The 13,355-nt window shown below is 46.3% G+C and overlaps 1 protein-coding gene across 1 annotated transcript in view; it reads right to left on the minus strand.

Annotated features, from left to right (window-relative positions):
- Positions 1-13,355, minus strand: part of OBSCN (obscurin, cytoskeletal calmodulin and titin-interacting RhoGEF) — a 277,319-nt gene that overhangs the window by 241,652 nt on the left and 22,312 nt on the right. Inside the window, exons 6-7 of the mRNA XM_065399153.1 lie at positions 10,856-11,131; positions 8,053-8,328 (exon numbers count right to left, since the gene is read on the minus strand). Of these exons, the coding sequence (XP_065255225.1) occupies positions 8,053-8,328; positions 10,856-11,131 (552 nt within the window). The remainder of the gene's footprint in view (positions 1-8,052; positions 8,329-10,855; positions 11,132-13,355) is intronic.

Consider the following 13,355-nt stretch of genomic DNA (forward strand, 5'->3'; position numbering starts at 1 on the left):
CATGTGTCAATGCCGACTCCAGTTTTATACAAAATTCTCTTATCTGTTTTGCTGTTTTCTTTTGCAAGCTGTGGATATCATATAGAAAGCCAAATACTGACTCTAGCTGCTGCATCTGTTGAAATCTTTCGTCAACTGAGTGAATAGCAGTATCAAGGACTGTGAAGTAGAAATTCACTTTGAACCTTTGTTTTGGGTTCTGAATGGGTGTGTCTCGTCCTTCATACGAAAACTGCTGTTTCTTTTGCCGAATGCGAACTGGCTCTGGTTCAAATTCTGTCGGAAAGTCTATTTCTTCAGAGGGAGTTTGCCTGGGAGCTGTCCGAGAGGAGGTACGCTAAGTGCTGCATTAGGGGGGCTGTGTTGGTGGGCCTGACTGGTATATAAGGGCAGTCAGCAGCGAACCAGGTGAGTGGTGAACAGCAGAGGCTAACAGAGGGAGTTTGCCTGGGAGCTGTCCGAGAGGAGGTACGCTAAGTGCTGCATTAGGGGGGCTGTGTTGGTGGGCCTGACTGGTATATAAGGGCAGTCAGCAGCGAACCAGCTGAGCGGCGAACAGCAGAGGCTAACGGAGGGAGTTTGCCTGGGAGCTGTCCGAGAGGAGGTACGCTAAGTGCTGCATTAGGGGGGCTGTGTTGGTGGGCCTGACTGGTATATAAGGGCAGTCAGCAGCGAATCAGCTGAGCGGCGAACAGCAGAGGCTAACAGAGGGAGTTTGCCTGGGAGCTCGCCTGGAGAGAGCTCACTGAGGCTTTCATCTGCTGGTTTCTCTGAGTAGTTCCTGCAACAGCTGAGGAAGCTCTTAAGAGGAAGGTGATATGGAAGGTGAGCGATCAGCTGTTGTAACCTGCACAGGTTGTGCCATGTTTGTCTTTCTTCCACAGGACAGAAGCGACTTTGTCTGTACAAAGTGCAAGCTGGTCTCCATATTGGAAGAGAAGGTTCGAGGTCTGGAGAAATGAGTATCGACTCTGCGTTGCATAAGGGAAAATGAAGATTTCCTGGACAGACATCAGGAGATGCTTCTACAGCCACAATGTTTGGAAGATTCAGAGCAGGCGCAGCAGGGACAAGATGGTGAAGAAGTTTGGCAGCATGTGACCTCCAGAAGGAGAAAGAGGAGCGTCCATGGACCAGCAATGGAGATACAGGTGAGCAATCGTTTCCATGTTCTCTCTACAGGTACTAATGCGGAGAGTGGACTAGATGACCCATCTGAGGGAAGGGAGCAGAAGGAGACTCCACCGATTGGAAGGCAAAAGATGCACTGTCCTAGGGATGGGGGTTCCATGACCACCACTCCCAAGAGGAGGAGGAGGGTGGTGGTGGTCGGGGACTCCCTCCTCAGGGTGACTGAGTCATCTATCTGCCGCCCCGACCGGGAAAACCGAGAGGTCTGCTGCTTGCCAGGAGCTAGGATACACGATGTGACGGAGAGACTGCCGAGACTCATCAAGCCCTCGGATCACTACCCCTTCCTGCTTCTCCACGTGGGCACCAATGATACTGCCAAGAATGACCTTGAGCGGATCACTGCAGACTACGTGGCTCTGGGAAGAAGGATAAAGGAGTTTGAGGCGCAAGTGGTGTTCTCGTCCATCCTCCCTGTGCAAGGAAAAGGCCTGGGTAGAGACCGTCGAATCGTGGAAGTCAACGAATGGCTACGCAGGTGGTGTCGGAGAGAAGGCTTTGGATTCTTCGACCATGGGATGGTGTTCCAAGAAGGAGGAGTGCTAGGCAGAGACGTCCTGGCACAGTCAGGGAACTATGATGCGATTGGAATAACAGAGACTTGGTGGGATAACTCACATGACTGGAGTACTGTCATGGATGGATATAAACTGTTCAGGAAGGACAGGCAGGGCAGAAAAGGTGGGGGAGTTGCGTTGTATGTAAGAGAGGAGTATGACTGCTCAGAGCTCCGGTATGAAACTGCAGAAAAACCTGAGAGTCTCTGGATAAAGTTGAGAAGTGTGAGCAACAAGGGTGATGTTGTGGTGGGAGTCTGCTATAGACCACCAGACCAGGGGGATGAGGTGGACGAGGCTTTCTTCTGGCAACTAGCAGAAGTTGCTAGATCGCAGGCCCTGGTTCTCATGGGAGACTTTAATCACCCTGATATCTGCTGGGAGAGCAATACAGCGGTGCACAGACAATCCAGGAAGTTTTTGGAAAGTGTAGGGGACAATTTCCTGGTGCAAGTGCTGGAGGAACCAACTAGGGGCAGAGCTTTTCTTGACCTGCTGCTCACAAACCGGGAAGAATTAGTAGGGGAAGCAAAAGTGGATGGGAACCTGGGAGGCAGTGACCATGAGATGGTCGAGTTCAGGATCCTGACACAAGGAAGAAAGGAGAGCAGCAGAATACGGACCCTGGACTTCAGAAAAGCAGACTTTGACTCCCTCAGGGAACAGATGGGCAGGATCCCCTGGGAGAATAACATGTGGGGGAAAGGGGTCCAGGAGAGCTGGCTGTATTTTAAAGAATCCTTATTGCGGTTGCAGGAACAAACCATCCCGATGTGTAGAAAGAATAGTAAATATGGCAGGCGACCAGCTTGGCTAAACAGTGAAATCCTTGCTGATCTTAAACGCAAAAAAGAAGCTTACAAGAAGTGGAAGATTGGACAAATGACCAGGGAGGAGTATAAAAATATTGTTCAGGCATGCAGGAGTGAAATCAGGAAGGCCAAATCACACTTGGAGTTGCAGCTAGCAAGAGATGTTAAGAGTAACAAGAAGGGTTTCTTCAGGTATGTTAGCAACAAGAAGAAAGTCAAGGAAAGTGTGGGCCCCTTACTGAATGAGGGAGGCAACCTAGTGACCGAGGATGTGGAAAAAGCTAATGTACTCAATGATTTTTTTGCCTCTGTCTTCACGAACAAGGTCAGCTTCCAGACTGCTGCACTGGGCAGCACAGTATGGGGAGAAGGTGACCAGCCCTCTGTGGAGAAAGAAGTGGTTCGGGACTATTTAGAAAAACTGGACGTGCACAAGAAGTCCATGGGGCCGGATGCACTGCATCCGAGGGTGCTAAAGGAGTTGGCGGATGAGATTGCAGAGCCATTAGCCATTATTTTTGAAAACTCATGGCGATCGGGGGAGGTCCCGGATGACTGGAAAAAGGCTAATGTAGTGCCCATCTTTAAAAAAGGGAAGAAGGAGGATCCGGGGAACTACAGGCCAGTCAGCCTCACCTCAGTCCCTGGAAAAATCATGGAGCAGGTCCTCAAGGAATCAATTATGAAACACTTAGAGGAGAGGAAAGTGATCAGGAACAGTCAGCATGGATTCACCAAGGGGAAGTCGTGCCTGACTAACTTAATTGCCTTCTATGATGAGATAACTGCCTCTGTGGATGAGGGGAAAGCAGTGGATGTGTTATTCCTTGACTTTAGCAAAGCTTTTGATACGGTCTCCCACAGTATTCTTGCCGCCAAGTTAAAGAAGTATGGGCTGGATGAATGGACTGTAAGGTGGATAGAAAGTTGGCTAGATCGTCGGGCTCAACGGGTAATGATCAATGGTTCCATGTCTAGTTGGCAGCCGGTTTCAAGCGGAGTGCCCCAAGGGTCGGTCCTGGGGCCGGTTTTGTTTAATATCTTTATTAATGATCTGGAGGATGGTGTGGACTGCACTCTCAGCAAGTTTGCAGGTGACACTAAACTGGGAGGCATGGTAGATACACTAGAGGGTAGGGATCGGATACAGAGGGACCTAGACAAATTAGAAGATTGGGCCAAAAAAAACCTGATGAGGTTCAACAAGGACAAGTGCAGAGTCCTGCACTTAGAACGGAAGAATCCCATGCACTGCTACAGACTAGGGACCGAATGGCTAGGTAGCAGTTCTGCAGAAAAGGACCTAGGGGTCACAGTGGACGAGAAGCTGGATATGAGTCAACAGTGTGCTCTTGTTGCCAAGAAGGCTAACGGCATTTTGGGCTGTATAAGTAGGGGCATTGCCAGCAGATCGAGGAACGTGATCGTTCCCTTTTATTCAACATTGGTGAGGCCTCATCTGGAGTACTGTGTCCAGTTTTGGGCCCCACACTACAAGAAGGATGTGGAAAAATTGGAAAAAGTCCAGCGGAGGGCAACAAAAATGATTAGGGGTCTGGAGCACATGACTTATGAGGAGAGGCTGAGGGAACTGGGATTGTTTAGTCTCCAGAAGAGAAGAATGAGGGGGGATTTGATAGCTGCTTTCAACTACCTGAGCGGGGGTTCCAAAGAGGATGGAGCTCGGCTGTTCTCAGTGGTGGCAGATGACAGAACAAGGAGCAATGGTCTCAAGTTGCTGTGGGGGAGGTCTAGGTTGGATATTAGGAAACACTATTTCACTAGGAGGGTGGTGAAGCACTGGAATGCATTACCTAGGGAGGTGGTGGAATCTCCTTCCTTGGAGGTTTTTAAGGCCCGGCTTGACAAAGCCCTGGCTGGGATGATTTAGTTGGGAATTGGTCCTGCTTTGAGCAGGGGGTTGGACTAGATGACCTCCTGAGGTCCCTTCCAGCCCTGATATTCTATGATTCTATGATTCAGCAAGCTCAAGAGAATCTACCAGTGTTGTTTCGAACCCTTCATCACTTCTGAATTCCTCCAGAATATTTTTAGTTTGCTGCAGTTTTTGAATAGCAGAATGTACATTCAAGTTCTTTTCCTGAATCTGCTTACTAGTGAGGTTAATGTCGAAAAGGATATTATACCACAAAATGAGTGAAGTCACAAATTTGAACTTGGAAAGGCCGTTTGCAAGAGCTTCTGCATCTGAACGTGCAGTATTGCCAGATGATCCAGTAAAGGTAGTATCATCATAAATTTCAATTAGGGCATCATAAATGTTTCCAAGTTCATAGTGAAGAGGCTTCAAAGCATCAATATGACTTTCCCATCTTGTCTGACTAAGTGGTTTCATAGTTAGAGAATTCACATGGCGAGTCAGAATCTCCCAACAGCATGTTGAGCCTGAGAAAAAACACATAAACACGTTGCACCCGGTCAAAGAAACTGCTTGCCTCCAAACAGCATCTAGCAGCATCATTGACAACCAAATTCAGAGAATGCGCACTGCAAGGAACGAAAAAGGCCCTAGGATTGATTTCCATCATTCTCCTTTGCACACCATTGTCTTTACCCTTCATATTACTCTCATTATCATAGCCTTGGCCACATAAGTCTTCAACAGATAATTACATTGTTTCAAGCTCTTGTAGAATAGTTTCAGTCATAAATGCTCCAGTCATCTCCTTCAGTGGTACGAAACCCAAAAAATGTTCCTTTATGAGCACTTCAACATTACCTTCATCTGCAGACTTTTCCACATCCACAAAACGAATGATCGTCGTCATTTGTTCAACATGACTCACATCTGGTGTACAGTCCAGTATTATTGAAAAGTATTTTGCAGAGTGGGCAGCTTTTATAATTTTCTTTTTAATGGCATTTGCTAGGATTTGAATCAGTTCATTCTGCATATTTTTTCCTAAGTAATGAACCTGTGTTTCATGATCTGTTATTTTATGTAGATGCTCCTTCGTGACTGGATCAAACACAGCTAGGTATTCAACAAATTTTAAAAAGTATCCATTACCTGGAGTGTATAATTTTTCATTTCTACCGCGGTTTCGGAATGCTAAATTTTGCCCACTGAGAACTCTCACTAAAGCAATCAGATGCTCTAATATTTGTTGCCAATATTCTTCTTTTTCCTTCATCACACGTAAATTTTCTTCATTGATAGTTTTTTCTTTTTTCAATCGTAATTCAAGTTCTTTCCAATTTTGAAAACATTCCAAATGTTCTGTACTTCTTTCATGTGAAGAGAGAATTGAAAATATGTTTTTCCAGTCCTTCGAACCAGTTTCAGTAAGTGATGTACCAATTGCTTGATTTCTAAACAACTTGCAGCAAAAGCAAAACACAGAGTCCTTCGACACTGAATATTGTAACCAGTTTCAATGAATTTCTTCCCCTTTAATGAGTTTCCTCTTGTAATGCTGAGCAGAGAATTTTCTTTTATTTCCATCCTTAGGGAAGGGAAATTCATGAACTTGTTCAGGTCCATGTTCCACGAGAATTTGCCACACACTGTGATCACATCTGGGCCATGAAGCTGGGTCCTCATACTGTAACTTGTTTGTAACTTCCTCATCCTTTCTTCCTTCTACTTCATTTACTTCAATTTCTGCATGTGTCTCTGAAGGTGAATACATTTTCTCCACTTCCATATCAGTCTGATGCTGTGAGCTGCCTTCATCTAGAAGTAAGTTTCCATCATCTTGAGTTTCCAAACTGCTTTTCTGTGGATGTGAGCTACCCTCATCTTGAAGTAATATACCTTCATCTTGATGTTCCAAACTGCTTCTATCTAGAAGTGAGCTAACCTCCTCTCCAAGTAAAATTCCTTCATCTGGATGCTGTGAACTGCTTCCATCTTTATTTGGATTAAAGAGAAGATATTTCAGGAAGGATCCCTGCTGTTTTGCTAGGTCCTTTTCCTTCTCAGCCTTTCGTTTACGATACTCAGCTCCTGAGGGTTTTCTTTTTCCTCTTTCTGCCATGGGGCATTTGATTATTATTATGTACTGTGCTCCCGACTGCAAGCATTATAGCATTAAGGATGGCTGACACACCCACCACATGGTTGGCGATTTAAACCACATTGCAGCCATCCCAACACGTCTTTTCACTGCTTAAAGGTTCAATGATTAGTAACATACACTCACTTACCTATTAAAACAGTTAGTTACAGCGTTTACACGGAAACAAAATGACCTTTTTCGATGTTATAATCCGACACTGGTTGTTTGGAAAGTAATTCCCTTTCTCACGGTTACCCGCTTGGAGTGCGACATCATCACTTTCGTAGTCTATTAAGTGTTAACGCTGTTACTTTTCTTTTATGGACCTTATTTAGTAGATGTGAACCAGTTATAACAAAGAAAAGTTCATAATTATACAGCCCGATAATAACGCTAAGGTTTAATAACGCTTAACGATACTCACATTTTGGATTTATAATGCTGAAATACGTTATTCTTTATTCTTTGGCACCAAGAAACACAATTTTCCACAGTATTCGCTCGATTCTTAACCATCTACCTGCGACGTGTGTTAAAACGACCCTTTGACATGTATCAACTCGCGATATCTCCGCTCTACATGAATTTCCGGCTATGATGTATATTCGAGTTAGGTGTCGCTAGCATTGCAGCTCTTGCCGCTGGTGGATGTGTTTCATTGTGGCTGAGTTATTGCTTATCAAAACTGAGGAGTGGGTCATCTTGACCCTACGTTGCAAATTGAAAATTTTTTTTGCTAAAAAAATTTTTTGCAGTAAGTAAAAGATTTGACATATTAATAAATTCTCAGAAATGTAAAGAAATGAATTATAATTCATATTCCCTCCGTATGCGCATGGGAATTGAAATAATGACATCGTTGTTACTTTATTTGTATTTTTCATCTTTTTCATTTTTTTTTCATTTGATTTTTTTCCTCGAATTTGGCACCCCATTTAACTTGGCACCCTAGGCGACCACCTAGTTCGTCTACATGGACGGGCCGCCCCTGTGTGTGTCTGTGTCTTTGGATGATTTAGTTGGGGATTGGTCCTGCTTTGAGCAGGGGGTTGGACTAGATGACCTCCTGAGTTCTCTTCCAACCCTAATATTCTATGATTCTGTGAGAGGGAGGCTATTATGAGGAGGAAGGAAGAGAGAACGAAAGAGGAGAGCTAGTGATTTTCAGGCTGAGCAGCAGTGGGGAGGACAGGGTAGACGTGATTGCATTGGACATGCTAAAGCTGCTTTTGCCTGATGACATTTTATACATGTTCCAGCCCCAGAATCTGAACCTCAGGAGACCTGCAGAGACCTTGTGTCTCCAGACTAGCCCCAAGTCTGGTCCAACCCTCCTCAGCCTCATGGCAGTACAGTTCAAAGCAAGAACAGAAGAACATGAAATAATCCATTTTATCATGTCAGCAGAGAACATGAGAAAAGACCCAGAAAGAGAAGTCAACGAAATATAAATCAGAGCATCTCACTCACCTGTGATGATAACTTTGAAGATCAGTTTCTGGCCTGCGGCCTCACAGGTGTACTCTCCAGCATCTTTCTTCTCCACCTGCTCCACGACCAGATGCCGGGATTTGCCCTCAGACTCCACCTTGAATTTCTTGCTGGAGGTGATCAGTTTCCTGTCCTTGTACCACCTCACTTCAGTCTTGGCCTGAGTCACCTCACAGCTGAGGGTGGCGCTGTCTGTCAGAATGGCCTTCACCTCCTTCTGCACCTTCTCCTTGTTTGCAAACACCTCTTCCGTCTCTGCAAGATGGAAGTACAGTCACGTATGTCCTTTTGCAATCTCCTATCATGGGGCTTAGGAAACACTCCCCATATCACTGTAATATTTTAGCACCTCAGGAACGTTAATGACTATATCCTCACAACAGCCCTCTGAGATGCTTCCCTATCTTTGTTCCCATTTTACAGATGGGGAACTGAGACATCGAGAGAGGAATATCTCAAAGTCACATGAGAAATCTCTTGCAGAGCTAGGAACGGAACCAAGATCTACTGATTCCCAACCCAATGCCTTTACCCCAAGACCATCCTTCTTTCCCAACAGAAAACACTATCCTCTAAAGCTGCTGTAGGCTGGTGCACCAAACGTCCATAAAGAGCGATCACGTGATGACCCTGACTGATCACCACCACACTGAACTTTAGTCCAAGGATCTCACAGTTTCACAAACATTAAGAGCTAAGCTTTGCTGTCAGTCACCCTGGTATAAATCTAGAGCAGGGGTGGGCAAACTATGGCCCGGGGGCTGCATCCAGCCATCCAGATGTTTTAATGTGGTCCTCAAGCTCCCGATGGAGAGCGGGGTCCGGGGCTTACCCTGCTCCGGCGCTCCAGCCGGGGAGCGGGGTTGGGGGCTTGCCCCGCTCTGCACGGCTCCCAGAAGCAGTGGCATGTCCTCCCTCTGGCTCCTATACGTAGGGGCAGTCAAGGGGCTCCACACGCTGCCCCCACCCCCGCAGCTTCCCTTGGCCGGGAACCATGGCCAATGAGAGCTGCAGGGGTGGCGCCTGCGGACAGAGCAGCACGCAGAGCCGCCTGGCCGTGCCTCTGTGTAGGAGGCAGAGGGGGGACATGCCGCTGCTTCCGGGAGCTGCTTGAGGTAAGCGCCGCCCGGAGCCTGCACCCCTGACACCCTCCCATGCCCCAACACCCTGTCCCAGCCCTGATCCCCCTCCAAACCCCTTGGTCCCAGCCCGGAGCACCCTCCTTCACCCCCAACCCCTCATCCCCAGCCCCACCCAGAGCCTGCACCCCCAGCTGGAGACCTGACCCTCCACCCCTGCACCCCAACTCCCTGCCCCAGCCAAGAGCCCCCTCACACACCTTGAACGCCTCATATCTGGCCCCACCCCAGAGCCTGCAGCCCCAGACGGAGCCCTCACCGCCTCCCACACCCCAACACCCAATTTTGTGAGCATTCATGGCCCGCCATACAATTTCCATACCCAGATGTGGCCCTCAGGCCAAAAAGTTTGCCCATTCCTGATCTAGAGTAATTCCACTGACTTCTTCCCGCACCTACATGTTCCTTGGTAGCTTCCCATCCAAACACTGCCCTGTCTTAGTCCTGATTAGCTTGTGGATAGCTTTGCAGCAGGTGCCCTCCTGCCTCCTAGTTTATCAAAACTGGGGCAGTGAGCAAGAGACTATTTGGTAGCAATGGAGGATTTCAAAGGACAGCAAAGCAAGACGTGGCCCACAATAACCACAAATGGTAGAACCTCAGAGTTACGAACACCAGAGTTACGAACTGACCGGCCAACCACACACCTCATTTGGAACTGGAAGCACACAATCAGGCAGCAGCAGAAACAAAAACAACAAAAATCAAACAGTACAGTACTGTGCTAAATGTAAGCTACTAAGAATAAAGCAAAAGTTTAAAAAAAAGATTTGACAAGGTAAAGAAACTCTTTCTGTGCTTGCTTCATTTAAATTGAGATGGTTAAAAGCAGCATTTTTCTCTGCACAATAAAGTTTCAAAGCTGTATTAAGTCAATGTTCAGTTGTAAACTTTTGAAAGAACAACCAGAACATTGCAGAACGCTGCAAAAACCAGCTCCTATTTGGAAGAGCTTTTCTGTGTCACTTCAAACATCCCTCTTTACTTTTAGCTACATCTCTAAGGGCTGGTCTACACTGCCGCGCTAGTTCGGCGGCTGGGGATCGAAGTTCCGGGTTCGATTTATCGCGTCTGGTCTGGACGCGATAAATCGAACCAGGAAGTGCTCGCCGTCGACTGCGGTACTCCAGCTCAACGAGAGGAGTACCGCGGAGTCGACGGGGAGCCTGCCTGCCGCGTGTGGACCGTGTCTGAACCGCGGTAAGTTCGAAGTAAGGTATGTCGACTTCAGCTACGTTATTCACGTAGCTGAATTTGCGTACCTTACTTCGACTTGGGGGGTAAGTGTAGACCAAGCCTTAGTTTCTCTCACCCACTCCTGACTCTGCTATTATTTTGTGTTTTAATTCTGTGGACCTGATGCTGCAGGTGCAATGGCATCTAATTTTACAGGTGCAATGGTGCAGGCAGGTCGCTAGATATCCAAGAGCTACCCTCTGCAGCCACAACATGTTGCACGTGCAATTATTTGTGGACATCCAATTGCACATGCAAAAGTAGAGGCAGGTTTCAGGCTTCACTGAAAATCAAGTGCTGTGGCAGAGTTATTTACCCCGAAAAGGGTTTGGGGATGCACCTTAGATGCAGGATGCTATCCAGGATTAAGTATTTTATTGCTCCTGAGATTTCATGCATCCGCTCACCTTTGACTTTGACTTGGAATGTTACTTTGTCATCCTTTGATTCACAGGTGTAGCTCCCTTGGTCATGCTGTGTCACATTCTTGATGATGAGCTTTCGGTCTGTTCCCTGGGAGGTGACTGTCGTTCTCTGGTCCTGCTTAACCTCAGTTTGATCCTTCTTCCACACAACAGCTCCACTCGCCACCGAGACCTCACACGCCAGCTCTAGACCCTCAGAAGGACTGACTGAAATTTCTGGCGTTGCTTTAGGCTTGTGGACAAACTTAACAACTTCATCTAAAAAGAAGAAGGAAAAGTAGTTTGTGCCCCTCCATTAACCTAGAGCAACATAAGAACAATCCAGTTACACCCTGGCATGATTTCAATGTTAGTGACCTCCAGGGCCTGGGGTTCCATCTATGGAAGAATTTACATGTGTAAATTTGCTTGTGTTTCATTCCCCTCCAGTAGCCAGTTCACAGATGATAACAGCCAACTACAGCTACCCGCTACTGGAATTTCTCCTTTAGCTCAAGTGGTAGAGGTCTGTGCTAAAGGTCCCAAGTTCAAACCCTTCTGATGACCCCTCCAGGGAGTTACTAAAAATGGATCCCCCGACTTCCATGGGAGCTGTGGATACACTAACCATGTGCAGAAGCTGGTGCTATGTATTTCAGCCTAACGCAGGAAGGATGAGTATGGTTACAGAGTGTAAAGACAACATGGTTGTCACTAAGGGAGTTGCATATGAGTGTAGCTAAGGGTAGAAGTTGATAGGAGAGTCATATGTAAGACATGGGGGGTAACTGGAAGGGACCTTCTACTTGGTACTGGTGAGGACACAGCTGGAGTATTGTGTCCAATTCTGTGCACCAGACTTTAGGAAAGATATGGACAAACTGGAGAGAGTTCAGAATAGAGCAATAGACATGATAAAAGGTTTAGAAAACCTGACCTGTAAGGAGAGATTAAAAATTGGACATGTTTAGTCTTGAGAAAAGAAGAAGCCAGTCCATGCAAATAATAAAAGCCTACTGCTGCGTGCATTTAATGGCATTTTCCTTTATCTCAAATAGTAGAGGCCTGTACGTTGGCACTGAAGGTTATGGTTCAAACCCTGCTAATGATCCAGGTTGGGGGTTACTACAATGAGGGCTGTAGTTTGGGGTTTTTTCCCCAGAATGCATTTGCAAAGGGTTAACATTAAAGTGAAGATGACATAAGTGGCACTGAGCTGCATGGAGATCAGCACTTTGTAGATTAATCTAGGAACAAACATGTATGACACATCCCATTGCTCATGCTAACAAGCAACAGTGAGCGTAATATGTATTTCATACCAGGCACTCAATCAAGCTAGCCTGCTGCAGAGTAAGTTGATGGCTGTCAGTGATAAGTAACCTTAGTTTAACATTACATATTATTCTGCAGCACCTGTTGCTTTAGGTCGCCAAGTATCCCAAGGACAGCTAAGATGATACACCCATGCTACCCATTTCTACGGCACCAATGAACAAACATTTCTGTTAAAACTTATCTATCATTAGGCGAAATCTATTTTTACAAAAATTATTTGACTGTGGAATAATAGCTTCATTGGAGTCCTGCATTAGAGGTTTCTGGGGAACATTCACTACCACAAAGGTAGCTTATGTCCCGGTCTTAGTTCTGGCCTCTTGCCTAGCAGTGCTTCTGATTAGCACTCTGGACATTTTTTATTATAAAACGTGAAACCTGTCTGGTTTAGGGTTTTCTTAGCAGCTTGAAATTCAGCCCATTTGCCAGAAAGTTCACTGAGGTTTCCAAATCTTTTGGTAAACATGGGTCCAGTTTGCCTGAGCCAGGCTACAGCTTCTGGTGGAAACAATGTGAAATTCAGTAGTTTTGACCATGACCAAATGAAATTTGGTAGTTTCAAGTTTTGAGATTTGGGAATCATTTGAGGATGAAGCTCAAAGCAAAATCCAGTGAAACAAATCCAGAAAAACTTCCCACCAATCCCTGTGTGCGGAGTTGGCTGGATTTCACAGAGCATTTTTTATGATGTCTCCTCAATACCATTAGCTCTAAACATAAGAATGGCCATACGGGTCAGACCAAAGATCCATCTAGCCCAGTATCCTGTATTCCAACATCAGGGGGTAGCCATGATGCCACCAGACTCCTTGTTGTCTTCCAACAGTGGCCAATGCCAGGTGCCCCAGAGGGAATGAATAGAACAGGTCATCATCAAGTGATCCATCCCCTGTCCAGCTCTGGAATAAATCAGTTCTAGGACTCCCCCTCATTTGGCCTGAGGGGTATGCACTCTACTTCTGGGATAGGTCAAGCTACCTAAGGGAATGACTCGCACTCAGAGACCACAAACGTTCCACAGGAGCGCAGAACTCGAGTTTAACTGGGCACCAAGGCTTTCTCAGAAGGTAGCCCAAGACTCTCAAACCCCCTCTCGCAGGAGGGAGCTCAAAGGGAGTATCAATTGTTGAGGCAATGTGCTCTAGATGGGACCGAACTACAGGAT

Source organism: Emys orbicularis, chromosome 2 (assembly GCF_028017835.1).
Source record: "Emys orbicularis isolate rEmyOrb1 chromosome 2, rEmyOrb1.hap1, whole genome shotgun sequence".
NCBI lineage: Eukaryota > Metazoa > Chordata > Testudines > Emydidae > Emys > Emys orbicularis.